This window comes from Heterodontus francisci, chromosome 15, assembly GCF_036365525.1.
Source record: "Heterodontus francisci isolate sHetFra1 chromosome 15, sHetFra1.hap1, whole genome shotgun sequence".
NCBI classification, from domain to species: Eukaryota; Metazoa; Chordata; class Chondrichthyes; order Heterodontiformes; family Heterodontidae; genus Heterodontus; species Heterodontus francisci.
The window spans coordinates 60,068,633-60,095,093 of NC_090385.1; the positions used below are offsets into that span (position 1 = coordinate 60,068,633).

Sequence of the window (26,461 nt, forward strand, 5' to 3'; positions counted from 1 at the left end):
TTATCAGGCCCTGGTGATTTATCAGCCTTCAATCCCATCAATTTCCCTAACAACATTTCCCTACTAATACTGATTTCATACAGTTCCTCCTTCTCACTAGATCCTATGTTCCTCAACATTTCTGGGAGGTAATTTGTCTCCTCCTTTGTGAAGACAGAACCAAAGTATGTAGTTAATTAAAAGCAAAATACTACGGATGCTGGAAATCTGAAACAAAAACAAGAAATGCTGGAATCACTCAGCAGGTCTGGCAGCATCTGTGGAAAGAGAAGCAGAGTTAACGTTTCGGGTCAGTGACCCTTCTTCGGAACGTTAACTCTAACTCTGCTTCTCTTTCCACAGATGCTGCCAGACCTGCTGAGTGATTCCAGCATTTCTTGTTTTTGTATGTATTTAATTGGTCTGCCATTTCTTTGTTCCCCATTATAAATTCCCCCATTTCTGACTGTAAGGGACCCACATTTGTCTTAACTAATCTTTTTCTCTTCACATATCTTTTACTTTTACATAGAAGCTTTTACAATCAGTTTTTATGTTCTCTGCAAGCTTACTCTCATACTCTATTTTCCCCTTCTTAGTCAGTCCCTTTGTCCTCCTTTGCTGAATTCTAAACTGCTCCCAATCCTCAGGTTTGCTGGCCATTTTATATTTCTCCTCCTTGGATCTAATACTATCCCTAATTTCTTTTGTAAGCCATGGTTGAGCCACCCTTCCTGTTTTATTTTTGCACCAGACAGGAATGAACAATTGTAATTCATCCATGTGCTCTTTAAATGCTAACCATTGCCTATCCACTGTCAACCCTTTAAGTAACATTCCCCAATCTATCATTGCCAACTCGCGCCTCATATCTTCATAGTTTCCTTTATTTAGATTCAAGACCCTAGTCTCAGAATAAACTCTCTCATTCTCCATCTTAATGAAGAATTCTATCATGTTATGGTCGCTCTTCCCCAAGGGACCCCACACAAGATTGTTAACTAATCCTTTCTCATTACACAATACCCAGTCTAGGATGGCCTGTTCTCTAGTTGGTTCCTCAACGTATTGGTGCAAAAAGCCATCACGTACGCACTCCAGGAATTCCTCCTCGACAGTATTATTGCTGATTTGGTTTGCCCACTCTATATGTAGATTACAGTTGCACCCTTACTGCATGCATCTCTAATTTCTTGTTTAATGCCATCCTCTACCTCACCACTGCTGGTTGGAGGTCTATATGCAACCCCCAGCAATGTTTTCTGCCCCTTGGTGTTTCTTAGCTCCACCCATACAGATTCCACATCAGGATTCTCTGAGCTAATATCCTTCCTCACTATTGCATTGATTTCCTCTTTTACTAACAATGCTACTCCACCTCCTTTCCTTTTTTGCCTGTCCTTCCTAAATATTGAATACCACTGAACGTTCAGTTCCCATCCTTGGTCACCCTGCAGCCATGTCTCCGTAATTGCAACTATATCGTATCCATTTACATCTATTTGCGCGGTTAATTCGTCTACCTTATTGCGAATACTCCACGCACTGAGACACAATGCCTTTAGGCTTGTCTTTTTAACATTCTTAGTCACCTTAGCATGATTTCGCACTATGGCCCTATTTGTTTCTTGCCCTGCCTTCCACATTTGCCTTTTTGTTTCCTGTCTTTTGTTTCTATCCTTGTTTCCTCATCCTCAGTCTTCCTGCACAGGTTCTCATCCCCCTGCCATTCTAGTTTAAATCCTCCCCAACAGCACTAGCAAATGCCCCTGCGAGGACATCGGTTCCAGTCCTGCCTGGGTGTACCCCGTCCCGCTTGTACAGGTCCCACCTTCTCCAGAACTGGTCCTGATGTACCAGGAATCTAACTCCCTCCCTCCTGCACCATTTCTCCAGCCACGTCTGGTCTATTCTCCTGTTCCTATACTCACTAGCACGTGGCACAGGAAGTAATCCTGAGATTACTAATTTTGAGGTCCTGCTTTTTAATTTAGCTCCTAGCTCATTAAATTCATCTTGCAGGACCTCATCCCTGTTTCTACCTATGTCGTTGGTACCGACATGTACCACGACCATTGGCTGTTCACCCTCCCCCTTCAGAATGTCCTGTAGCCGCTCGGAGACATCCTTGACCCTAGCACCAGGGAGGTAACATATCATCCTGGAGTCTTGTTTGCGGCCACAGAAATGCCTGTCTGTTCCCCTTACAATTGAATCTCCTATCACTATGGCTCTCCCAGTCTTTTGCCCTCCCAACTGTGCAGCACAGCCATCCATGGTGCCACGATCTTGGCTGTTGCTGCTTTCCCCTGGAAGGCCACTCCCCCCCCCAACAGTATCCAAAGCGGCATATCTGTTTGAGAGGGGGATGGCCACAGGGGACACCTGCACTACTTGCCTGCACCTACTACTCCACCTGGTGGTCACCCATCCCTTTTCTGCCTGTGCAGCCATTACCTGCGGTGTGACCACCTCGCTAAACGTGCTATCCACGACGTCCTCAGCATCCACAGTGAATCCACCTGCAGCTCCAGCTCCGTAATGCAGGTAGCCAGTAGCTGCAGATGGATACACTTCCTACACACATGGTCATCAGGGACACTGGAAGCGTCCCTGATTTCCCACATAGCGCAGGAGGAGCATATCACCGGTGCGAGCTCTCCTGCCATGACTTACCTTTAGATTAATTAGTTACTCCCTATAAAAATATACTAATTACAGTAGGGGCCTTGTTCTACTCCAAATACTACCCACTACAATCTAAAGATCTTAATAAATTACACTAATTTAAAATAAACACACTTTAGTAGTACTCACCTTATCACTTATACGGTAGATTTTGAGGTTTCTAATCAAAGAAAAAAAACTTTCCCCTTTTTAAGCTATTTAATTGCACTAACAGCTGTTACTTACCCAACCAATCATCTTGCAAATTTCCCGTGATGTCACTAAGTTCCACCCCCACTTTGAATCTCAGTGAGCGGAGATACAGACAGAGCAAGAGAGCCTGCTGCTGCTCTGGTCTCCAGGTAAGTGAGGGCCTCGAGCCCCACACTCTCTTTTTCAGGTCCTGCTCAGGATGTCATTCTTCCCAGGTCCGCCTGCCGCCGCTCCGGTCTCCAGGTAAGTGAGGGCCTCGAGCCCCACACTCTTATTTTCAGGACCCGCTCAGGATGTCATTCCTCCCAGGTCTGCCTGCCGCTGCTCAGATCTCCAGGTAAGCTTTCAGCTGTTTCTTTGTTTCTTTTCTGTGGCTTCTTGCAGTTTTTTTAGCAGTTGTGACCATTCCTATGGCCTTTGTTCCGCAGCTGTGCTCCTTCACCGCTCAATCTCAGCTCCACTTCTGACATCATGTTACAAGCTCACAGGACACCAATCTGGTGTGTACTGAATCTTTAATGAAACTGGCTGTGATGGCTGCCTGCCCTCAGAGTGCCTCATAGTAGAGGTCACGTGACTATGGCAAGCCAGGAGGCACATTGGTATTGTATTGCATTTCTACCCCAGCCTTACCAGTGACCACCCCTCATATTCCATGAAAGAATAAAAAAAATCTTTTCATCATATACCATGGCATTGTGCAGGAGGAAGTCCCACTCGAAAGTGCTGGCCCCTCTGTTAAATCAAACCCTGCCTGACCACCGGATTTATTTTGCCGGCAAAGAGGCAATGTGAGGGAGGTTCTGCGAGATACATTGGTCATTGCACTTTAAACAGAGCGGTACCTCAAAGCTTATACCTGCGCCTGATCTGTCAAAAAAGACCGCCAGCTGCCACTCATCCAGCTGTCGGGCAGCCAGTTCGAAAACAGTGACTATTCGAGTTAATGTTCTTTAAAATACCAATCCCTTTTTAACATCCTTGATACTATCGGCCTCAAAAGCAATCCATTCTAAATGTTTACCACCCTATATGTTAAGTAGATACACCCGAGCTACCCATTCACAGCTATTCCTAACTACCTTACATTGTGAATGAGGTCACATCGAAGTGGAGCTAAATCCAATTCTGATTGGCCAATGCTTCACGTGCCACCACCGACCCATGATCATTCGATAATCTGATTGGATGAAGGGGCTGTCACCCTGGTAACGTTACACCAGGTGGGGGCATTTACACCAATCAGAAGAGATGAGTCGTCCCTTTCGCCCAATCGAGTTTAAGAGGTGGATCTGACGGTGTTCTGGTCGGTGTCGTGTGCACAACTTCACCGAGTGAAATTCTCGAATAGACTCTGCTTCGTTGTGGGAGATGGCTACGCGATCGCGGCTGGTGAGAGAGTGTTTGACTTCATATAGCGTAACAGCGCGGGAGACTATGTTTGGATGCATAATGACCGGAGTGACAGACACAATGTGGAAATATTGATGTAATTGTGCATCAACCATTGAACTGCCTTCAACCTGCAGTCTCTTCAGTGATAGCCACCTGCCTGGATATGGTCTTGTGAAAATGTATCTGACATTTTCGTATAAAAACAGAAAAATGCTGGAAATTTTCAGCAGGTCTCCAACATCTGTGGGAAGAGAAACAGAGTTAACGGTTCAGGTCCACGGTCTTTCATCAGAGCTGGGAAAAATAGAGATTTCAGGTTTTAAGCAAGTGAAAGCGGGGGGTGGGTGGGGGAGGAAAAAGAGCAAAAGGGTGGAAGGCAGGAGAGATTAATTGACAAAAGGGTTCGTGGTGCAAGGCCAAAGGGACTGGTAATGGGACAAGTAATCAAACAAAAAGTGTCCAGAGTAGGTGTGAAAGGTAGAATCATGAACACTGCCACACAAAGCAAAAACAAGGGAGATAAATCAAAACCAGCAAAGGAAACAAAGTAGAGGTGGAGGTTATGATCTAAAATTGTTGAACTCAATTCTGAGTCTGGAAGGCTGTAAAGTGCCCAGTCAAAAGATGAGGTGCTGTTCCTTGAGCTTACCCTGAAGCTTCATTTGAACACTGCAGAAGGCCAAGATCAGAGCGGGAGCATGGTGGAAAATTAGAATGACAGGTGACTGGAAGCTAGGGTCATGCTTGCAGACTGAGTGCAAAGTAGTCACCCAATCTGTGTTTGGTCTCCCCCAGTGTAGAGGAGACTGCATTGTGCGTAGCGAGTACAGTATACTAAATTGAAAGTAGTACAGATAAATCACTATTTCACTTGAAAGGAGTGTCTGGTGAGAAAGGAGGAAGTAAAAAGGCAGGTGTTGCACCTCCTGTGCTTGCATGGAAAGGTGCTGTGGGAAGTGGAAGGGGTGTTGGCGGTGACTGAGGAGTGTCACAGAGGGAACGGTCCATTCGGAATGCTGAAAGGGGAGGGGAAGATGTTTTTGGTGGTAAGACCACGTTGGAGGTGGCCTAAATGGTGGAGAATGATCTGTTGAACTTGGAGGCTAGTGGGGTGGAATGAGGCCAAGTGGAGCCCTATCAGGGCTCTGGAAGAGAGGAGAAAGGATGAGAGCGGAAGTGCATGAAATGGAACGGGCACGGTCGAGGGCCCAGTTAATCACGGTTGGGGGTTGTGGGGGAGTTCCTGGTCAAGATAAATGAAAGCTATATTAGAAGTGCTAGTATGGAAGGTTACACTTTCAGAATAGCCTTCTGGACTCAACATTAAGTTCAATAATTTTAGATTGTAACCTCTGACCCCATTATGTCTCCTTTTTCCTTGACTGGTTTTGTTCTTTCTCTCTGTTGTCTAGTTTTTCCTTTTTTGCTTTCAGATGACAGCTATTCATGATTCTGCCATTCATATCTTCTTTAGACATACCTTTTGTTCCTTTACTTTTTAAAATTCTTTCAAGAGATGTGGGCGTCACTGGCCAGCATTTATTGCCCATCCCTAATCCCCCTTGTGAAGGTGGTGGTGAGCCCCCTTCTTGAACCGCTGCAGTCCATGTCGTGTAGGTACACCCACAGTGCTGTTAGGGAGTTCCAGGATTTTGATCCAATGACAGTGAAGGAACAGTGATATAGTTCCAAGTCAGGATGGTGTGTGGCTTGGAGGGGAACCTGCAGGTGAATGTTCCCATGCATCTGCCATCCTTGTCCTTCTAGGTGGTAGAGGTCGTGGGTTTGGAAGGTGCTGTCAAAGGAACTTTGATGAGTTGCTGCAGTGCATCTCGTAGATGGTACACACTTCTGCCCGTGTGTGTTGGTGGTGGAGAGAGTGAATATTGAAGGTGGCGGATGGGGTGCCAATCAAGTGGGCTGCTTTCACCTGGATGGTGTCGAGCTTCTTCAGTGTAGTTGGAGCTGCACCCATCCAAGCAAGTGGAGAGTATTCCACCACACTCCTGACTAGTGCTTTGAAGATGGTGGACAGACTTTGGGGAGTCAGAATTCCTAGCCTGTGGCCTGCTCTTGTAGCCACAGTACTTATATGGCTGCTGCAGTTCAGTTTCTGGTCAATGGTAACCCCTGGAATGTTGATAGTGGGGGATTCAGCGATGGTAATGCCATTGAATGTCACAGGAGATGGTTGGATTTGCTCTTGTTGGAGATGTTCATTGCCTGGCACTTGTGTGACGTGAATGTAACTTGCCACTTATCAGCTCAAGCCTGAATGTTGTCCAGATCTTGCTACATATGGACTCATTGCTTCAGTATCTGAGGAGTCACAAATGGTGCTAAACACCATGCAATCATCAGCGAACATCCCCACTTCTTATGAGGGAGGGAAGATCATTGATGAAGCAGCTGAAGATGGTTGGGCTAGGAAGCAGCTGAAATTGGTTAAACAAATAGGACACAACCCTGGGGAACACCTGCAGTGATATCCTGGGAATGAGAACATTGACCTCCAACAATCACAACCATCTTGCATTGTGCTAGGTTTGACTCCAACTAGTGGAGAGTTCCCCCCCCCCCCCCCCCCCCCCCAACTCCCATTGACTCCAGTTTTGCTAAGGCTCCTTGATGCTACACTTGGTCAAATGCTGCCTTAATGTCAAGGACAGTCACTCTCATCTCACCTGTGGGGTTCAGCTCTTTTGTTCATGTTTGGACCAAGGCTGTAATGAGGTCAGGAGCTGAGTGGCCCTGGTGGAACCCAGACTGAGCGTCACTGAGCAGGTTATTGCTGAGTAAGTGCTGCTTGATAGCACTGTCAATGACACCTTCCATCCCTTTGCTGATGAGAGTAGACTGATGGAGCGATAATTGTCTGGGTTGGATTTGTCCTGCGTTTTGTGTACAGGTCATACCTGGGCAACTTTCCACATTGTCAGGTAGGTGTCAGTGTTGTAGTTGTACTGGAACAGTGGCTAGGGGCGCAGCCAGTTCAGGAGCACAAGTCTTCAGTGCTATTGCCAGAATGTTGTCAGGGCCCATAGCCTTTGCAGTATCCAGTGCTTTCAGCCATTTCTTGCCATCACGTGGAGTGAATCAAATTGGCTGAAGACTGGTATCTGTGTTGCTGGGGACCTCAGGAGGAGGTCGAGATGGATCAACCATGAGGCACTTCTGGCTGAAGCTGGTTGTAAATGCTTCAGCCTTGTCTTTTGCACTGATGTGCTGGGCTCCCCCCATCATTGAGGCTGGGGCTCTTTCTGGAGCCACCTCCCCCTGTTTAATTGTCCACCACCATTCACAACTGGATGTGGCAGATCTGCAGAGCTTAGGTCTGATCCATTGGTTGTGGGATCTTTTAGATCTGTCTATCGCATGCTGCTTTCACTGTTTGGCCTGCATGTGGTCCTGTGTTATAGCTTCACCAAGTTGACGCCTCATTTTGAGGTGTGCCTGGGGCTGCTCCAGGCATTCCCTCCTGCACTCTTCATTGAACCAGGGTTGATGCCCCTAGTTTGATGGCAGTGCTAGAGTGAGGGATATGCTCGGCCATGAGGTTACAGATTGTGGTTGAATACAATTCTGTTGCTGCTGATGGCACATAGTGCCTCATGGATACCCAGTTTTGAGTTGCTAGATCTGTTCAAAATCTATTCCATTTATCACTATGGTAGTGCCACACAACATGATAAAGGGTATCCTCAATATGAAGATGGGATTTTGTCACCACAGGACTGTGCGATGGACACTGCTACCAATATTGTCATGGACAGATGCATCTGCAACAGGCAGATTGGTGAGCACAAGGTCAAATAGGTTGTTCCCTTTTGTTGGTTCCCTCAACATCTGCTGCAGACTCAGTCTAGCAGCTATGTTCTTTAGGACTCTGCCAGCTCGGTCAGTAGTGATTGTCCGGCTCACTCAGTAGTGGTGCAACTGAGCCGCTCTTGGTGATGGACGTTGAAGTTCCCCACCCGAGTACATTCTGTGCCCTTGGCATCTCAGTGTTTCTTCCAAGTGGTATTCGACATGGAGGAGTACTGATTCATCAGCTGGTGGGGGAGGGGGGGGGCAGGGGCGGTAGGTGGTAATCAGCAGGAGGTTTCCGTGTCCATGTTTGACCTGATGCCATGAGACTTCATGGTGTCTGGTGTAACTGTTGGGGACTCCCAAGGCAACTCCCTCCCGACTGTATACCACTGTGCCGCCACCTCTGGTGGGTCTGTCCTGTCGATGGGGCAGGCCATGCTCTGGGATGGTGATGGTGTTTGGGACATAGTCATACTCATGGAATCATACCTTACATGCCAGGCGCTGCTTCACAAACCACTGACCACCTCCAGGCGCATATCCATTGTCTCTCGAGATAAGGAGGCCCAAAAGAAAAAGGGGAAAGATACCTTACAGACAATGTCAGGCTGTTGCTGACTCTTCTGTGGGACAGTTCTTCCAATTTCGACACAAGCCCGCAGATGTTTTTAAGGAGGACTTTGCAGTGTTGACAGGGCTGGTGTGCTGTTGTCATTTCCGGTGCCTAGGTCGATGCCAGGTGGTCTGTCTGCTTTCATTCCATTTTTTTTTTTGTCCCAATACCACTCTCTTTGGCCTTGCACCATGAATCATTTTATTATTTAATCTCTTCTGCCTTCCATCATATCATAGACCTTCCCTTTTGTTCTTTTTCCCACCCTCCCCATTACCCACCCCCTTTCACTTGTTTAAAACTGATTATATATCTAAAATTTCCCAGTTCCCAGTTATGATGAAAGGTCATCGACCTAAAACATTAACTGTTTCTCTCTCCACAAATGCTGACAGACCGACTGAGCATTTCCAACATTTTCTGTTTTTTATTTCAGATTTCCAGCATCCACAGTATTTTGCTTTCGTCTGATTTTTTTTTTTTTGTTTCATTTTCTTTTCTAGCACAATAAGAAATGTACTGTGATCGGAGGCTCGGGTTTTTTGGGCCATCATTTAGTGAAGAAGCTTCTAGAGAAAGAATACATCGTTAATATTTTGGATGTCCGAAAACCATTTGAGAATGAAGGAGTTCAGTTCTTCAGCGCTGATTTGTGCTGTAAAGAGGTCGGTATAAATGACATTTTAACACTACAGCATTGAGTACTTCATTTCTCAGGGATTGTTGCCATCTGATTGAAGGTAGAGAAAAGTTCAGTTTTGTGACATTGTGAATTGCTCATGATGTACCAGGGACACATGGTTGCACTTCTTGTTGGAACTGCGTTCAAGAGAACTTTTTTCGCCAGCACGTAACCAGCCCAACGAGAGGGGGCACAATTCTAGATTTAGTCTTCGGTAATGAAGCTGGATAAGTGGATGAACTAACAATGGGTGACCATTTTGGAGATAGTGACCAGAATACAGTTCGTTTTAGCATAATCATGAAAAAGGTTAAAGATAAAACAGGAGTAAAAGTTCTAAATTGGGGGAAGGCCAATTTTACAAAACTGAGAGGTGACCTGGTGAAAGTGGACTGGATACAGCTTCTTGAAGAAAAATCAGTGGCAAACCAGTGGGAGGCATTCAAAAGTGAGATACTACAGGCACAGTGTAGGCATGTCCCCACAAGGCTAAAAGGTGATGCTGCTAAATCTAGATCCCCCTGGTTATCTAGAAGCTTACGGGGTAAGTTAAAGGAGAAAAAGAAAGTTTATGATGATGACAAAAATCTTAATACTTCAGGGGTGAAGCAAAAAAGGAAATTAGAAAAGTAAAGAGAGGTCACGAAAAATTATTGGCAGGTTAAAATCAAGGAAAACCCAAAGATATTTTATCAGTACATTAATAGCAAGAGGATAACTGTTGGATCCCTTTAGTTACACAAAGTGAGACGAAGTCCGACTGTAGCTTTAAGAAACTTTATTGCAGTACTTCTTGGTTACATCATCAGCAAAGCAAACAACAACAACACCTGGGCTCTTCTCTCCTCTCCTCTCCTGCCTGAGCAGGGAAATCAAGCCTTTCTTATAGTTCTTCATGCAAATCAGTGACACCCCTTTTATGTTCCCAATTGGTTTACAAACTCTGCAGTTTCTTAGTGTCATGGCCTGATTGGGGTACTGCCTTGTCAACTTCCCCTCTAGCAGTTTCTCATCCCCCCTATCTCCTTGGACCATTAGGCTGATTGCTATACAATAGGCTACTATGAAGCAGCTTGCAGCTGTCCTGTTAGTTTTTGCTTGTTAGTCTACTTCTACTGATAAGCTGTCTGTGCAGCCCTGAAACTATGAAGTCAATTCTGATAAGCTGTCTCTGCAGCTCCGAGGTTAGTTTGTTAGTAGTACATGATTGATTAATTATTGCACCTTAAATGTTCCCATATTATTCTGTTCTCAAATTCTGTCCCCACAATAACTAAGGAAAGGGTAGGGCCTATCAGAGATGTACACGGGAACTTACGCGTGGATGCAGAAGATGTGGGCAGGGTTCTTAATGAGTTTTTTGCCTCTGTCTTAACAAAGGAGAGGGTTGATGTAGACATTGTAGTTAAAGACGGGGTTTCTGAAATATTAGATATGATGAGCATAATGAGAGAGGAAGTACTAGAGGGTCTGACAGGAAGGACCTGTGTCCCCAAGCATCGAGGTCAATTACCAGGGGGCACAGATTTAAGGTGATTGGTAGAAGGATTAGAGAGGACACGAGGAAAAACTTTTCCATGCAGAGGGTGGTGGGTGTCTGGAATTCACTGCTAGGAATGGTGGTGGAAGCAGAAACCCTCAATTCTTTTCAAAGAAGTGCTGTAACCGGCAAGGCTATGGATCAGGTGCTGGACGGTGCGATTAGATTGGGCGGCTAGTTTTTTCGGCTGGCATGGACACAACGGGCTGAATGGTCTCTTTCTGTGCCATAATTTTTCTATGGTTCAAATAGAATTTCATTAACTGGCCATCGATCCAAATACATCTGTAATAATAATATTTCTCAAGCAGTTATCATGATGTATCTAGGATTGCCAACTCTGGTTTGACTTATTCCTGGAGAACAGTGTTAGTTTTTACAATTACACCGATGGCACTCAGCTCTACCTTACCACCACCTGTCTCGACTCCTCCACTGCTGCTAAATTATCAGACTGATTGTCTGACATCCAGTACTGGATGAGCAGAAATTTCCACCAACTAATGAGTAACCTGTGACCCTTGATCAAATCTTGCAAGAGTCGAGGAATTGCAAGTGGCTGATTGAGAAGCAACAGTCCAAATTCAGAATAAGTAGACATATGATCTGTTACAGGTGAGGACGGTTTACCGGTCCTGGATCAGACGGATGCATGATTGGGTACAACAGTCTGATCTTTGTAGCCGGCGGTGATGATCTCCTCTTCTGTCGTTCCTCAAACTGGCTGAGGTGTTAACATGAAGCTAGCATGAATCCACTGCATGGTTCAGCTGACCAAAGCTAGCATGCACCTTGGGGATCATCCCCTTGACTGCCAGCCCTCCCTTCTCAACTGACCATTTTTGTACCTTATTTTAGGGGCCTGTGGATATTTCCTGTCAATCACTCATTTAATTACCTTTACTCATTCGATTCTGCAATTACTTGGGAATAGATCCTCAAGGCGGACCCCTCCCAACCTGGCTCCAGTCCAGGAAATCATCTTTGCTTATCTCTTGTAAGGATATCCTGCCACCTTCATCCAGCTAGCTTGTTTCATGAAGATTATGATTCATACTCTCAATCTCTTATCAGACTTGCTCAAAGGCCTGTTTTTATATTATGTTCTTGGCCAGATAACAGCCCTTATGGCAAAAACCTAATTCATCATGGCTAACATTGCTGTGTCAGCTGAAGCAGATTGTTGAAGGGACTTTTAACAGAGAGAGTGTTTTCTATAATGCTTAATTTTGTATGATTTTATAAGGCAATTAGACTACCTTTTCTTATACTAGTAAGAGAGAAAGTTGATGAAGGGAATGCATTGGACATTGTCTATATGGATTTTAAGAAAGCATTTGACAAAAGTACTGCATAAAAGGCTGGTTAGCAAAATTGAGGCTCATGGAATAGGAAGGTCCATGTCATCTTAGATAAAAAAAAAAAATTGGCTCAAGGACAGAAAACAGTGGTGTTCTCCAAGATTCAGTGCGAGAACCACAGCTTTTTTGATGTATGCATTTTGGCAGAAGGGATGGGGAGAGGCAAAATAGACTTAATGTTCTTAAGAGTGTACAGGGACAGAGGGACCTGAGGGTTCATGTGCATAGATCTTTGAAGATGGGACATTTTGCGAGAGTAGTTAGCAAAGCATACGGGATCTTGAGCTCCATAAATAGAGGTATTGAGTGCGAAAGGAGGGAAGTTGCACTGAACTTTTATAAAGCTCTGGTTATGCCACAACTAGCATGTTGTGTCCAGTTCTGGTCACCACACTTCAGGAAGGATGTGAGGGTCCTTGAGAGGTTGCAGAGGAGATTTACCAGAATGTTTCCAGGCAGATGTTAGCTATAAGGTTAGGTTGGAAATGCTGGGGTTGTTCTCCTTGGAGCAAAGGAGGTTGTGGGGAAATTTGATGCGTACAAGATTTGACCGATTTAGATAGGGTAAGCAAAAGCTGCTCCCATTAGCTGATTGTACAAGGACTAGGGGATACAGATTTAAGGTTTTGGGCAAGAGATACATGGGGAATGTGAGGAAGAACATTTTTATCCAGTGAGTGGTAATGTCCTGGAACTCGCTGGCTAGGAGGGTGGTGGAAGCGGAGACGATTAATGATTTAAAAAGGTAATTGGAAGGGCACTTGAGGGAACTAAACTTGCAGTGCCACGGGGATAGAGCGGGGGAATGGGACTGACGAGATTGCTCCACAGAGTCAGATGGACTCGATGGGCTGCAATACCTGCTTCTGTGTCGTGATGACTGACTCTAAACATTGGGAAGACTAAAGCCATTGTCTTCAGTCCCCACTACAAACTACCTTGTCTAACTACAGATTCCAGCCCTCTCCCTGGCAAGTCTGAGGCTGAACCAGACTGCGTGCAGACTTGATGTCATGTTTGACCCTGAAATGAACTTCTGACTACATATCTGTGGCATCACTAAGACTGCCTATTTCCATCTCCATAACTCCACCCCTGCCTCAACTCATCATCTTTTGAAACCTTCATCCATGCCTTTGTTACCACTAGACTTGACTATTCCAATGCACAGAGAAGTGGGAATGCTTGCTGATGATTGCACAGTGTTCAGTACCATTTGCAACTTCTCAGATACTGAAGAAGTCCGTGTCCTCATGCAGCAAGATGTGGACAACATTCAAGCCAGGCATTGATGATCTCCAACAAGAGAGAATCTAACCATCTCCTCTTGGCATTCAATAGCATTACCATCACTGAATCCTTCACCTTCAACATCTTGGAGGTTACCATTGACCAGAAACTTAACTGGAGCAGCCATATTAATACTGTAGCTACAAAGGCAGGTCAGAGGCTGGGAATTAGTCATGGAGTCATAGATATACAGCACAGAAACAGGCCCTTCGGCCCATCGTGTCTGTGCCGACCATCAAGCACCTATCTATTCTAATCCCATTTTCTAGCACTTGGCCCAAAGCCTTGTATGTTATGGCGTTTCAAATGCTCATCTAAATATTTCTTAAATGTTGTGAGGGTTCCTGTCTCTACCACCCCTTCAGGCAGTGTAATCCAGTTTCCAACCACCCTCTGGGTGAAATCTTTTTCCTCAAAGCCCCTCTAAACCTCGTGCCCCTTACTTTAAATCTATGCCCCCTGGTTATTGACCCCTCTACTAAAGGAAAAAGTTTTTTCTATCTATCCTATCAATGCCCCTCATAATTTTGTATACCTTAATCAGGTCCCCCCCTCAGCCTTCTCTGCTCTAAGGAAAACAACCCTTGCCTATCCAGTCTCTCTTCATAGCTGAAATGCTCCAGCCCAGGCAACATCCTGGTGAATCTCCTTTGCACCTCTCCAGTGCAATCACATCCTTCCTATAGTGTGGTGCCCAGAACTGTACACAGTACTTCAGCTGTGATCTAAGCAGCGTTTTATACAGCTCCATCATAACCTCCTTGCTCTTATATTCTATGCCTCGGCTAATAAAGGCAAGTATCCCATATGCCTGTGCTGCTGCCTTGTGTGATCTATGGACAAGTACACCAAGGTCCTTCTGATCTGCTGTACTTCGTAGGGTCCTACCATCCATTGTATATTCCCTTGCCTTGTTAGTCCTCCCAAAATGCATCACCTCACACTTCTCGGGATTAAATTCCATTTGCCACTGCTCCACCCATCTTACCAGCCCATCTATATCATCCTGTAATCTAAGGCTTTCCTCCTCCTTATTTCCAACACAGAATCACAGAATAATACAGTGCAGAAGAGGCCCTTCGGCCCATCGAGTCTGCACCGATGCATTAAAGACACCTGACCTGTCTACCTAATCCCATTTGCCAGCATTTGACCCATAGCCTTGAATGTTATGACATGCCAAGTGCTCATCCAGGTACTTTTTAAAGGATGGGAGGCAACCCACCTCTACCACCCTCCAAGGCATTGCATTCCAGACTGTCACCACCCTCTGGGTAAAAAAGTTCTTCCTCAAATCCCCCTTAAACCTCCTGCCCCTCTCCTTAAACTTGTGTTCCCTTGTAACTGACCCTTCAACTAAGGGGAACAGCTGCTCCCTATCCACCCTGTCCATGCCCCTCATAATCTTGTACACCTCGATCAGGTCACCCCTCAGTCTTCTCTGCTCCAGCGAAAACAACCCAAGCCTATCCAACCTCTATTCATAGCTTAAATGTTCCATCCCAGGCAATATCCTGGTGAATCGGCTCTGCACCCCCTCCAGTGCAATCACATCCTTCCTATAATGTGGCAACCAGAATTGCACACAGTACTCCAGCTGTGGCCTTACCAAAGTTCTATACAACTCCAACATGACCTCCCTGCTTTTGTAATCTATGCCTCGATTGATAAAGGCAAGTGTTCCATATGCCTTTTTCACCACCCTATTAACCTGCCCTTCTGCCTTCAAAGATCTATGGACAAACACGCCAAAGGTCCCTTTGTTGTTCGGAACTTCCCAGTGTCAGGCCATTCATTGAATACTTCCTTGTCACATTACTCCTTCCAAAGTGTATCACCTCACACTTTTCAGGGTTAAATTCCATCTGCCACTTTTCTGCCCATTTGACCATCCCGTCTATATCTTCCTGTAACCCAAGACACTCCACCTCACTGTTAACCACTCGGCCAATCTTTGTGTCATGCACGAACTTACTGATCCTACCCCCCACATTGTTATTTATATAAACGACATAGATGACTAACAATAGGGGACCCAGCACAGATCCCTGTGGTATGTCACTGGACACTGGCTTCCAGTCACTAAAACAGCCGTCTGTCATCACTCTCTGTCTCCTACAGCGAGGTCAATTTTGAATCCAACTTATCAAGTTACCCTGTATCCCATGTGCATTTGCTTTCTTGATAAGTCTCCCATGTGGGACCTTGTCAAAGGCTTTGCTGAAATCCATGTAAACTACATCAACTGCACTACCCTTATCTACACACCTGGTTACATGCTCAAAAAATGCAATCAAATTTGTTAGGCATGACCTCCCTCTGACAAAGCCATGCTGACTATTCCAAATCAAATTTTGCCTCTCCAAGTGGAGATAGATTCTCTCCTTCAGAATTTTCTCCAATAGTTTCCCTACCAGTGATGTGAGACTCACTGTAGTTCCCTGGCTAATCTCTACAACCTTTCTTAAATAGTGGGACCACATTAGCTGTTCTCCAGCCCTCTGGCACCTCCCCTGTGGCCAGAAAGGAATTAAAAATTTGGGTCAGAGTCCCTGCAATCTCCACCCTCGCCTCCCACAGCATCCTGGGACACAAATCGTCCGGACCTGGAGATTTGTCCACTTTTAAGCCTGCCAAAACCTCCAATACCTTGTCACTCCCTGTGACAGTTTGCTCAAGAACCTCACAGTCTCTCTCTGAGTTCCATATCTACATCCTCATTCTCTTGGGTGAAGACAGATGTGAAGTATTCGTTTAACACCCTACCAATGTCCTCTGGCTCCACCCACAGATTTCCCCCTTGGTTCTAATGGGTCCTACTCTTTCCCTGGTTATCCTCTTCCCATTGAACTACTTATAGAATATCTTGGGATTTTACCTACTTTTACCAGCCAGTGCTTTCTCATATCCCCTCTTTGCTCTCCTAATTGCTTTCTTAAGCTCCATCCTACACTTTCTGTACTCCACTAATGCTTCAGTTGATTTGCTCTCCTTGTATTTGCTAATAGCCTTTCTTTTCCTTCTCATCGTACCTTGAATGTTTCTGGTCATCCATGGTTCTCTGGGCTTGCTCCTACCTTTTACCCTAGAGGGAACACGTTGGGCCTGTACCCTCCCCATTTCCTTTTTGAATGCCCCCCACTGCTCTTCTGTAGATTTCCCACAAGTAACTCTTTCCAGTCTACCTTGGCCAGATCCTGCCTTATTTTACTAAAATTTGCTCTTCCCCCCAATCCAAAACTTTTTTTGCAAATTATCTATTTCTTTCTCCATAACAAGCTTAAATTGTACCATCTTGTGGTCGCTATCACCAAAATGTTCCCCCACCAACACATCAACCACCTGTCTGGCTTCATTCCCCAGAATTAGGTCCAGCATTGCACCTTCCCTTGTTGGATCCTCTACATATTGAGCTAAAAAGTTCTCCTGTATACATTTGATGAACTCCACTCCGTCTAAGCCCTTAACACGATGACTATCCCAATTAATGTTGGGAAAGTTGAAATCACCTAATATAATTTGCCTATTTCTTTTACACATCTCTGCGAATTGCGCACATATTTGCTCCTCAATTTCCCACTGATTATCTGGGGGTCTATAATAAACACCTAGCAATGTGGCTGTCCTTTTTTTTATTCCTAAACTCTACCCATAAAGCTTCATTTGATGCCCCCTCCAAGATATCATCTCTCCTTACTGACTCTTTAACTAATATTGCAATGCCCCCTCCTCTTTTACCCCCTCCTCTGTCTCGCCTGAAGATTCTATATTCCGGGATATTGAACTGCCAATCCTGCCCCTCCCTCAACTATGTGATGGCTACTATATCTCAATTCCGCGTGTCAATCCTTGCCCTTAACCCATCCGTTTTACCTGTAATACTCCTGGCATTAAAGTAGAGGCCACCCATTCTGCTCTTACTCTCTTGAAACTTACTTCCGTTGTATTCCCTCTGATTTGTTTGCTTTCCTGTGTTTAGCTGTGTCCCTATTCTGTTAGGAGTCTGCGTCCCCTCCCCTGCCAAATTAGTTTAAACTCCTCCCAACAGCACTAGCAAACCCGCCAGCAAGGATGTTAGTCGCCTTCTGGTTCAGATGTAGACCGTCCCGTTTGTATAGGTCCCACCTTCCCCAGAAACGGTCCCAGTGGTCCAGGAATCTAAAACCCTCCCTCCTGCACCAACTCTTAAGCCACGCATTCATCTGTGCTATTCTCCTATTTCTATACTCACTAGCACGTGGCACTGGGAGTAATCCAGAGATTACAACCAGAGAGGTCCTGCTTTTTAGTCTACTGCCTACCTCCCTGAATTCTTGATGCACGACCTCATCCCTCTTTCTACCTATGTCATTGGTACCAACATGTACCATGACCTCTGCCTTATCACCCTCACCCTTCAGGATGCCCTGCAGCCGTTCAGTGACATCCGGACCCCGGCACCGGGGAGGCAACACACCTTCTTGGAGTCACGTTGACGGCCACAGTAGCGCCTATCTGTTCCCCTGACTATAGAATCCCCTATTACTATTGCTGTTCCTCTCTTCCCCCTTCCTGTGCAGACAGGCTGCTTGTGGTGCCAGTAGCTTGGTTCTGTCCGCACTCCCTGGAGGAACCAGCCTCATCAGCCTCCAAAATGTAATACCGATTTACAAGCGGGACGCCTGAACTACCTGCCTGCTTCTCTTGGACTGCCTGGTGGTCACCCATTCCCTTCCTTCCTCAAATCCCTTCAGCTGCGGTGTGACCACCTCTCTAAACGTGCTATCCACAATGCTCTCAGACTTGCGGATGCTCCACAGCGTTTCCAGCCGCCGTTCCAGCTCTGAAACCCGAGCTTCCAGGAGCTGCAGCTGGACACACTTCCTGCACACATGCTGGTCCCACCAATTTTCGTGTCATCTGCGAACTTACTGATCATACCTCCTATATTCATGTCTAAATCATTAATGTACACTATAAACAGCAAGGGTCCCAGCACCGTTCCCTGCGGTACACCAGTAGTCACAGGCTTCCACTTGCAAAAATAGCCCTCAACCATCACCCTCTGTCACCTACCACTAAGCCAATTATGGATCCAATTTGCCAAATTGCCCTGGATCCCATGGGGTCTTACCTTTTTAACAAATCTCCCATGCGGGACCTTATCAAAAGCCTTACTGAAGTCCATGTATACTACATCAACTGCTTTACCCTCATCTACATATCTAGTCACCTCCTCGAAAAATTCAATCAAGTTAGTTAGACATGATCTCCCCCTGACAAAGCCATGCTGACTATCCTTGATTAATCCCTGCCTCTCCAAGTGGAGATTAATCTTGTCTCTCAGAATTATTTCCAATAGTTTCCCTGATGTTTGACTCATCGGCCTGTAATTACCTGGTTTATCCCTGCTACCCTTCTTGAATAATTGTACCACATTTGCTGTCCTCCAGTCCTCTGGTACCTCTCCTGTGGCCAGAGAGGATTTGAAAATTTGTGTCAGTGCCCATGATATTGGCTCCCTTGCCTCACATAACAGCCTGGGATACATCTCATCTGGGCCTGGGGATTTATCCACTTTTAACACGCTAAAACAGCTAATACTTCCTCCCTTTCAATGCTAATTTGTTCAAGTATATCACAATCCCCCTCCCTGATCTCTACACTTACATTGTCCCTCTCCATAGTGAACACAGTTGAAAAGTAATTATCTAAAACCTCACCTATGTCCTCCAGCTCCACACTCCAATTGCCATTTTGGTCCCTAATGGGCCCTACTCTTTCCCTGGTTAATCTCTTGCCCTTAATATACTTATAAAATGCCTTGGGATTTTCCTTTATCTTGTCTGCCAGTGTTTTTTCATGTCCCCTCTTCGCTCTCCTAGTTACCTTTTTAAGTACTCCTCTATACTTTCTGTCCTCCTCTAGGGCCTCTGCTATTTTCAGTGCTCTGAATCTGCCATAAGCCTCCTTTTTTTTTCTTATCCTGAACTTGTTGTCCTACCCTTCACCTTTATGGGAACATGTTGGCCCTGAACTCTCACTATTTCCTTTTTGAATGACTCCAACTAGTCTGATGTAGACTTTCCTACAAGTAGCTGCTCCCAGTCCACTTTGGCTGGATCCTGTTTTATCATATTGAAATCTGCCTTCTCCCAATTCAGTACATCTTTGGTCCATCTTTGTCCTTTTCCAAACCTTAAATCTTAGAGTTATGGTCACTATCCCCGAAATGCTCCCCCCACTGACACCCCTGCCACTTGTCCAGCTTCATTCCCTAGGGTTAGGTCCAGTACCGCCCCTTCTCTTGTAGGATTTTCTACTTGCAGGCTCACAAAGCTCTCCTGTATGCACTTTAAGAATTCTGCCCCTTTTAAGCCTTTTGCACTAAGACTATGCCAGTTGATATTGGGGAAGTTGAAATCCCCTACTATTATTACCCTATTATTTTTACACCTCTGAGATTTGCCTACATATCTGCTCCTCTATCTCTCCCTGACTGTTTGGAGGCCTGTAATACACTCCCAGCCAAGTGATTGCTCCCTTTTTGTTTTTAAGTTCTACCCATATGGCCTCATTTGAGGAACCTTCTAAGATATCAGCCCTCCTTACTGCAGTAATTGACTCCTTGATCAATAGTGCAATGCCACCTCCTCTTTTTCCCCCTCCCCTGTCAGGCCTGAAGATTGAGCTGCCAGTCCTGCCCTTCCCTCAACCATGTCTGTGATAACAATATCATATTCCCATGTGTTAATCAACGCCCTCAATTCATCTGCCTTACTAGCAAGACCCCTTGCGTTAAAATGGATGCAATTCAGCCTCGCATTATCCACTTGTGCCTCAGCAAGTCTATATTTGCTTTGCCTTCCAGACTGACTCAGTTTCTCTTCTATATTTGACTGTGCATCACCCCCTACTTTATCTAAACTCTGTATCCCATCCCCCTGCCAAATTAGTTTTAAACCCCCCCCCCCCCCCCCCTCAACAGCACTAGCAAACCTCCCAGCAAGGATGTTGGTTCCATTCCGTTTCAGGTGCAACCCGTCCAACTTGTACAAGTCCCACCTTTGCCAGAAACAGACAGTGATCCAGCAAACTAAAGCCCTCCCTCCTGCACCATCTCCTCAGCCACGCATTCATCTGCTCTATCCTCCTATTCCTATACTCACTAGCACGTGGCACTGGGAATAATCCAGAGATCACAACCTTTGAGATCCTGCTTTTTAATCTGCTACCTAGCTCCCTAAATTCTTGTTGCAGGACCTCATCCCTCTTTCTACGTATGTCGTTGGTACCAATGTGTACCGCGACCTCTGACTGTTCACCTTCCCCTTTCAGAATGTCCTACAGCCGCTCTGTGACATCCTTGACCCCAGCACTAGGAAGGCAACAGACCATCCTGGAGTCACGTTTGCGGCACAGTGGCGCAGTGGTTAGCACTGCAGCCTCACAGCTCCAGCGACCTGGGTTCAATTCTGGGTACTGCCTGTGTGGAGTTTACAAGTTCTCCCTGTGTCTGCGTGGGTTTCCTCCGGGTGCTCTGGTTTCCTCCCACATGCCAAAGACTTGCAGGTTGATAGGTTAATTGGCCATTATAAATTGCCCCTAGTATAGGTAGGTGATAGGGACAGGTGGGGATGTGGTAGGAATATGGGATTAGTGTAGGATTAGTATAAAAAAAAATGGGTGGTTGATGGTCGGCACAGACTCGGTGGGCCGAAGGGCCTGTTTCAGTGCTGTATCTCTAAACTAAAGAAACGCCTATCTGTACCCCTTACTATAGAATTCCCTATCACTTTAGCAATCCCACTCATTTTCCTCCCCTCATTTGCAGCTGAGCCACCCGTGGTGCCACAGACTTGGCTCTTGCTGTATTCCCCTGAGAAGCTAGCTCCCCCAATATTATCCAAAGCGGAAAATATGTTAGATAGGGAGATGGATCCAGGGTACTCCCGCATTACCTGCCTAGTACTTCTACTCTGCCTGGTGGCCACCCATTCCCTTTCTGCCTGAGCAGTCTTTTTACCTGCGGTGTGACCACCTCCCTGTACGTGCTATCCACGATGTTCTCAGACTCACGGACACCGCACAGTGTCTCCAGCCATCGCTCCAGATCCGAAACGCAGATTTTGAGTAGCTGCAGCTGGACACACTTCCTGTGCACGTGTTTGCCCTGGACACTGACGTGTCCCTGACTTCCCACATTGCACAGGAGGAGCGCTCCACGTTGCCGAGCTGCCCTGCCATGACTTACCCTTAATTTACTCCCTTAAATTACCCAAAAATTAGATTATCTACACAAGGGACCTTGAGTCCCAAAAAAAAACTACCTACTAAATTTTTTTTAAAACTGTAGACCTTTCTCTTTACTTTGGTTACTTACCCAGCCATTTAGTTATTCCCTAACAGCAGTTACTCACCAACCAATCACCTTGCAGCTTTCCTGTGATGTCACTGTTGACTTTTGTTTTTCTTTTTTCAAAATTCCGGCGCGCCTGGACTCCTCTCCGCTCCCGGAAGGTCAGTGTCTAGGCTACGAGGCTTGGGTTCTATTTATCCTCTCCTTTCTTGGCGTTCTCCCCTCAGGTCCACTCCGCTCCCGGAAGGTAAGTGTCTCAGCCGCGATCCTTGGTTTGTATTTATCTGCTCCTCTCTCGGCGTTCTCCCCTCAGTTCTGCTCCTCTCTGCTCCCGGAAGGTAAGAATTCTGTAGCGAGTAACTGATCTCCTGACTCCCCAAAGCCTGTCCACCATATTCAAAGCACAAGTCAGGAGTGTGATGAAATACTCTCCACTTGCCTGGATGGGTGCAGCTCCAAAAATTCTCAAGAAGCCCGACACCATCCAGGACAAAGCAGCCTATTTGATCGGTACCTCATCCACCAGCTTTAACATTCATTCCTTGCACCACTGACACACAGTGGCAGCAGTGTGTACCGTCTATAAAATGCACTGCAGCAACTCAGCAAGGCTCCTTCGATAGCACCTTCTAAACTTGTGACCTCTACCACCTAGAAGAACAAGGGCAGCAATTGCATGGGAACACCTTAAAGTCATGCACCATTGTGACTTGGAACTATATTGCCATCCCTTCACTGTTGCTGGGTCAAAATCTTGGAACTCTCAACAGCATGGTGTACACTATGTACCTACACCACATGGTCAGCAGCGGTTCAATAATGTGGTTCACCACCACCTTCTCAGAGCATTTAGAGATGGGCAATAAATACTGGGCTTGCCAATGACACTGACATCCCAAGAATGAATATTTTAAAAAAAACCTTGCCTATCTCCTACATTCCACCCTCCGTAAACTTGAGGCTGCCCATGTCCTTACTTGTGCCAAATCCTGGTCACCCATAATCCTTGTGCTGCTGACCTACATTGGCTCCTGGTGAAGCAACATCTCTTTTTTTAAAAAAAAAACTCATCCTTATTTTTCGAGTCCCTCTGTGGCCTTCCTCATCTCTAATTTCCTCCAGCCCTACAACCCTTCAAAATGAAAGCAAAATACTGTGGATGCTGGAAATCTGAAATAAAAACAAGAAATGCTGGAAATACTCAGCAGGTCAGGCAGCATCTGTGGACAGAGAAGCAGAATTAACGTTTCAGGTCAGTGACCCTTCTTCAGAACTAGCAGATATTAGAAATGTGAAAGGTTTTAAGCAAGCAAAGCGGGGGTGGGGCACAGATAACAAAGGAGAAGGTGTAGATAGGACAAGGTCACAGAGAATAACTGACCAGAAGGTCATGGAGCAAAGACAAACAATATGTTAATGGTGTGTTGAAAAACAAAGCATTAGTACAGATAGGGTGTTAACGGACTGAAGATTGAACAGCAGCAAGTACAAACATGAAAAAAAAACAGTGGGTAGGCAAACTGAACAAACTAAGATAAAATAAAATGAACACAAAAAAAAAACCTTCAAAATATCTGTGCTCCTCTTGTGCACCCCTAATTTTAGTTGCTGCACCATTAGTGGCCATGCCATCAGCTGCTTCAGCGCTAAGCTCTGGAATTCATTCGCTAAACCACTCCCCTTCTCTAACTCCCTTTCCTCCTTTAAGATGCCCCTTTAAAGCATTTGACCAAGCTTTTGTGGGTTGGTGTCAAATTTTGCTTGATAACTCATGTGAAGCACCTTAGGATGACTTATTACTTTAAAGGTACTGTATAATTTGTTGTTGAGATTTAATGATGTGGCATTTGATCACGACACTGCCCACATGATGCTTAATCACATGACATTTGCCCACTGTTTGCAAATGTTGTTGCACTTAACTTGGTTGAGTGTCTTAGCTCCAAATAGAATATTTCACACTTTGATCGTGAAATGCATAATTTATAAATCAAGGAAAAGAAATGTTTAATTAAAAACTATTTGAGATATACCCTATCATCTGTGTGCCAATGTAATATACTGCAGCAAGGGCCACCTACCGGAGACCAGGGGCTGAATTTTCACCATGGAGTCGGGAAATAGGAGCCGAGTCTGTTTTGTGTCAGAAATCTGCCTCTGGTGGCGAACTGATTAAAGTTCACATTTTCACAGGCGTGAGCTCTTAATTGATATAGAGATGGGTTTCCTGTCCATCTTGAGCCAGTGGGGATGGGAATGGAGATTGGTCAGATGAAGTGTGGGTCTCATTTAGACACCCCATGGCAGCCATCACTGAGGCTGTTGGTTGTTCTGAGGGAAAGATATGTGGTTTGTGCCAAAGCCTTCTGTTTCACCACAGGGAAGGAAGCTATCACAGGGGAGCCGGAGGCCTGGCAGTTGGGGCAAGGCAGGCCTTGCTTTATCGATGCTGACCTAGATCTAATGCTGGAGGCCAATAGGGAGAGGCAAGAGGTCCTTGTCCCAGAGATGGCAGGAGGAGGTCACTTCGCTGTGCGGCAGGGGCACCTCTCTGTCCAGCATCATCTCCCTCTGCCTCCTCCTCTTCCTCCTTTCACGCCTGCTCTTACTCCTCACCCAATGAGCTATTTCCTTCCAGTGCCTCACCGTCCTCAAGGCCCAAACCTCTCTGGAGGACCATGTTATGGAGAGCACTGCAGACCACCACAATGACCGAGACCCTTGTAGGAGGGTATTGGAGGGTGCTGTCCGATCGGTCCAGAATTGCATCTTCAGAAGCCAGATAGCCTGCTCAATGGTTGGCCTGCTGAGCAGCTGGCATTGGTTGTATTGCCTCTGTCTGGGTCTCCTGTGGTGGGGTCAGTAGCCATCTCTTCAAGGGATCTCCCTTGTCCCCTAGGATCCATCCATGCACCTTGAGTGGGCAACAAGATGGCAGATGGAGTATAATGTCGGGAAGTGTGAAGTTATTCACTTTGGTTGTCAGAATTGAAAAGCAGAATACTTTTTAAAAGGCGTGAAACTTGTAAGTGTTGATGTTCAAAGAGACTTGGATCTGCTTGTACAAGAAATGCAGAAAGCTAGCATGCAGGTACAGCAAGCAATTAAGAAGGCAAATGGCACATTGGTCTTTATTGCAAGGGGATTGGAGTACAGAAATAGAGAAGGCTTGTTACAATTGTACAGATGTGGTCTCACCAAACCCTGGAGTAGTATGTGCAGTTTTGGTCTCCACATTTAAGAAAGGATATACTTGCATTGGAGTCAGTACAACAAACTCGAATGGTGAATGAGGGGGTTCTCCTATGATGAGGCTGAGTAAATTGGGCCTATATTCTCTGGTGTTTAGAAGAATGAGAGGCAATCTCATTGAAACATACAAGATTCTGAAGGGGCTTGATTAGGGTAGACACGAAGAGATTGTTGCCGCTGGTCGAGGAATCTAAAACATGGGGGCACAGTCTCCGGATAAGGAGCTTATCATTTAGGACTGAGATGAGGAAAAATTACTTCACTTAAAGGGTTGTGAATCTTTGGAATTCTCTACCCCAGAGGATTGTAGATGCTCCAATGTTGAATACATTTAAGGCTGGGATAGACAGATTTTTGGTCTGTCAGGGAATCGAGGGATATGGCGAGCAGGTGGGAAAGTGGAGTTGAAGCCTAAGGTCAGCCATGATCATATTGAATGGCGGAGCAGACTCGATAGGCCACGTGGTCTACTCCTGCTCATATTTCTTGTGTTCTTGGGTAAAGATCTGAGGCAGCATGGACTGGCGGAGGATGAAGGAGTCGTGGCAGCTGCCAAGAAAGGGAACGCACACTTGGAGGAAGCTCTTGATGTGGTCACAAACCAGTTGTGCATTGAGGGAGTGGAAGTCCTTCCTGATGATGGATCTCACTGGCCAGTCACCAGGTGCCATGATGGCCACATGAATGCAATCGATGATGCCCTGCACCTGGGGGAATCCAACGATGGAGGCAATCCCAATCCCCTATGCCCTTGCCAGGCCATGACTGTTGTTACATGAATGTGCTGTCCAGCTCTGGCAAAGAGGGCATCAGTGACCAGTGAGATGCAGTGGTTTTTGAGATGTCACTAAGGTCCACAGCTGATCATTGGAAGGAGTCAGAGTGAAGAAGTTCAAGGCTACAGTGAGTTTGGTGGCTACTGGCAAGACATGGCGACCAGTACTGCAAGGTCATCGGCAGCGAGGGCACTGATCTTTGACCATCTGCTGGAGTGCCAAAGTCTCCTGCAGCACTGGTTCTTGGTCATCTCGAAGTAGCCTGTTTTCAGCTGTTGATCCCGCGTTGAGGATTTGGCCTGTGTTGCCCTCCTGCCCTTCTTTCCTCTCCTGTGCCCTCCTGATGTCTGGGGTTCTGCCCTACCTGTGGAGGGTGTTGGCCCTCAATGCCACTGGGCCCAAAATCTGACAGTCATGCCTTCATTGCCAGCTGACCCTCCTATGGGGCTTATGCCCTGGGCAGCCATAACTGGCTCCCCACTCTTTACCTGCCTGTCGTTGGCTGGTCAGTTTCTGACAATGTGGTAAGCTATCTGCCCCTTTAA

At 46.0% G+C, this 26,461-nt stretch overlaps 1 protein-coding gene across 1 annotated transcript in view; it reads left to right on the forward strand.

Annotated features, from left to right (window-relative positions):
• Positions 1 to 4,142: 4,142 nt before the first annotated feature.
• Positions 4,143 to 26,461, forward strand: part of nsdhl (NAD(P) dependent steroid dehydrogenase-like) — a 36,714-nt gene continuing 14,395 nt past the window's right edge. The window contains exons 1-2 of the mRNA XM_068047604.1: positions 4,143 to 4,251; positions 9,181 to 9,342. Of these exons, the coding sequence (XP_067903705.1) occupies positions 4,231 to 4,251; positions 9,181 to 9,342 (183 nt within the window). The 5' untranslated portion in view covers positions 4,143 to 4,230. The remainder of the gene's footprint in view (positions 4,252 to 9,180; positions 9,343 to 26,461) is intronic.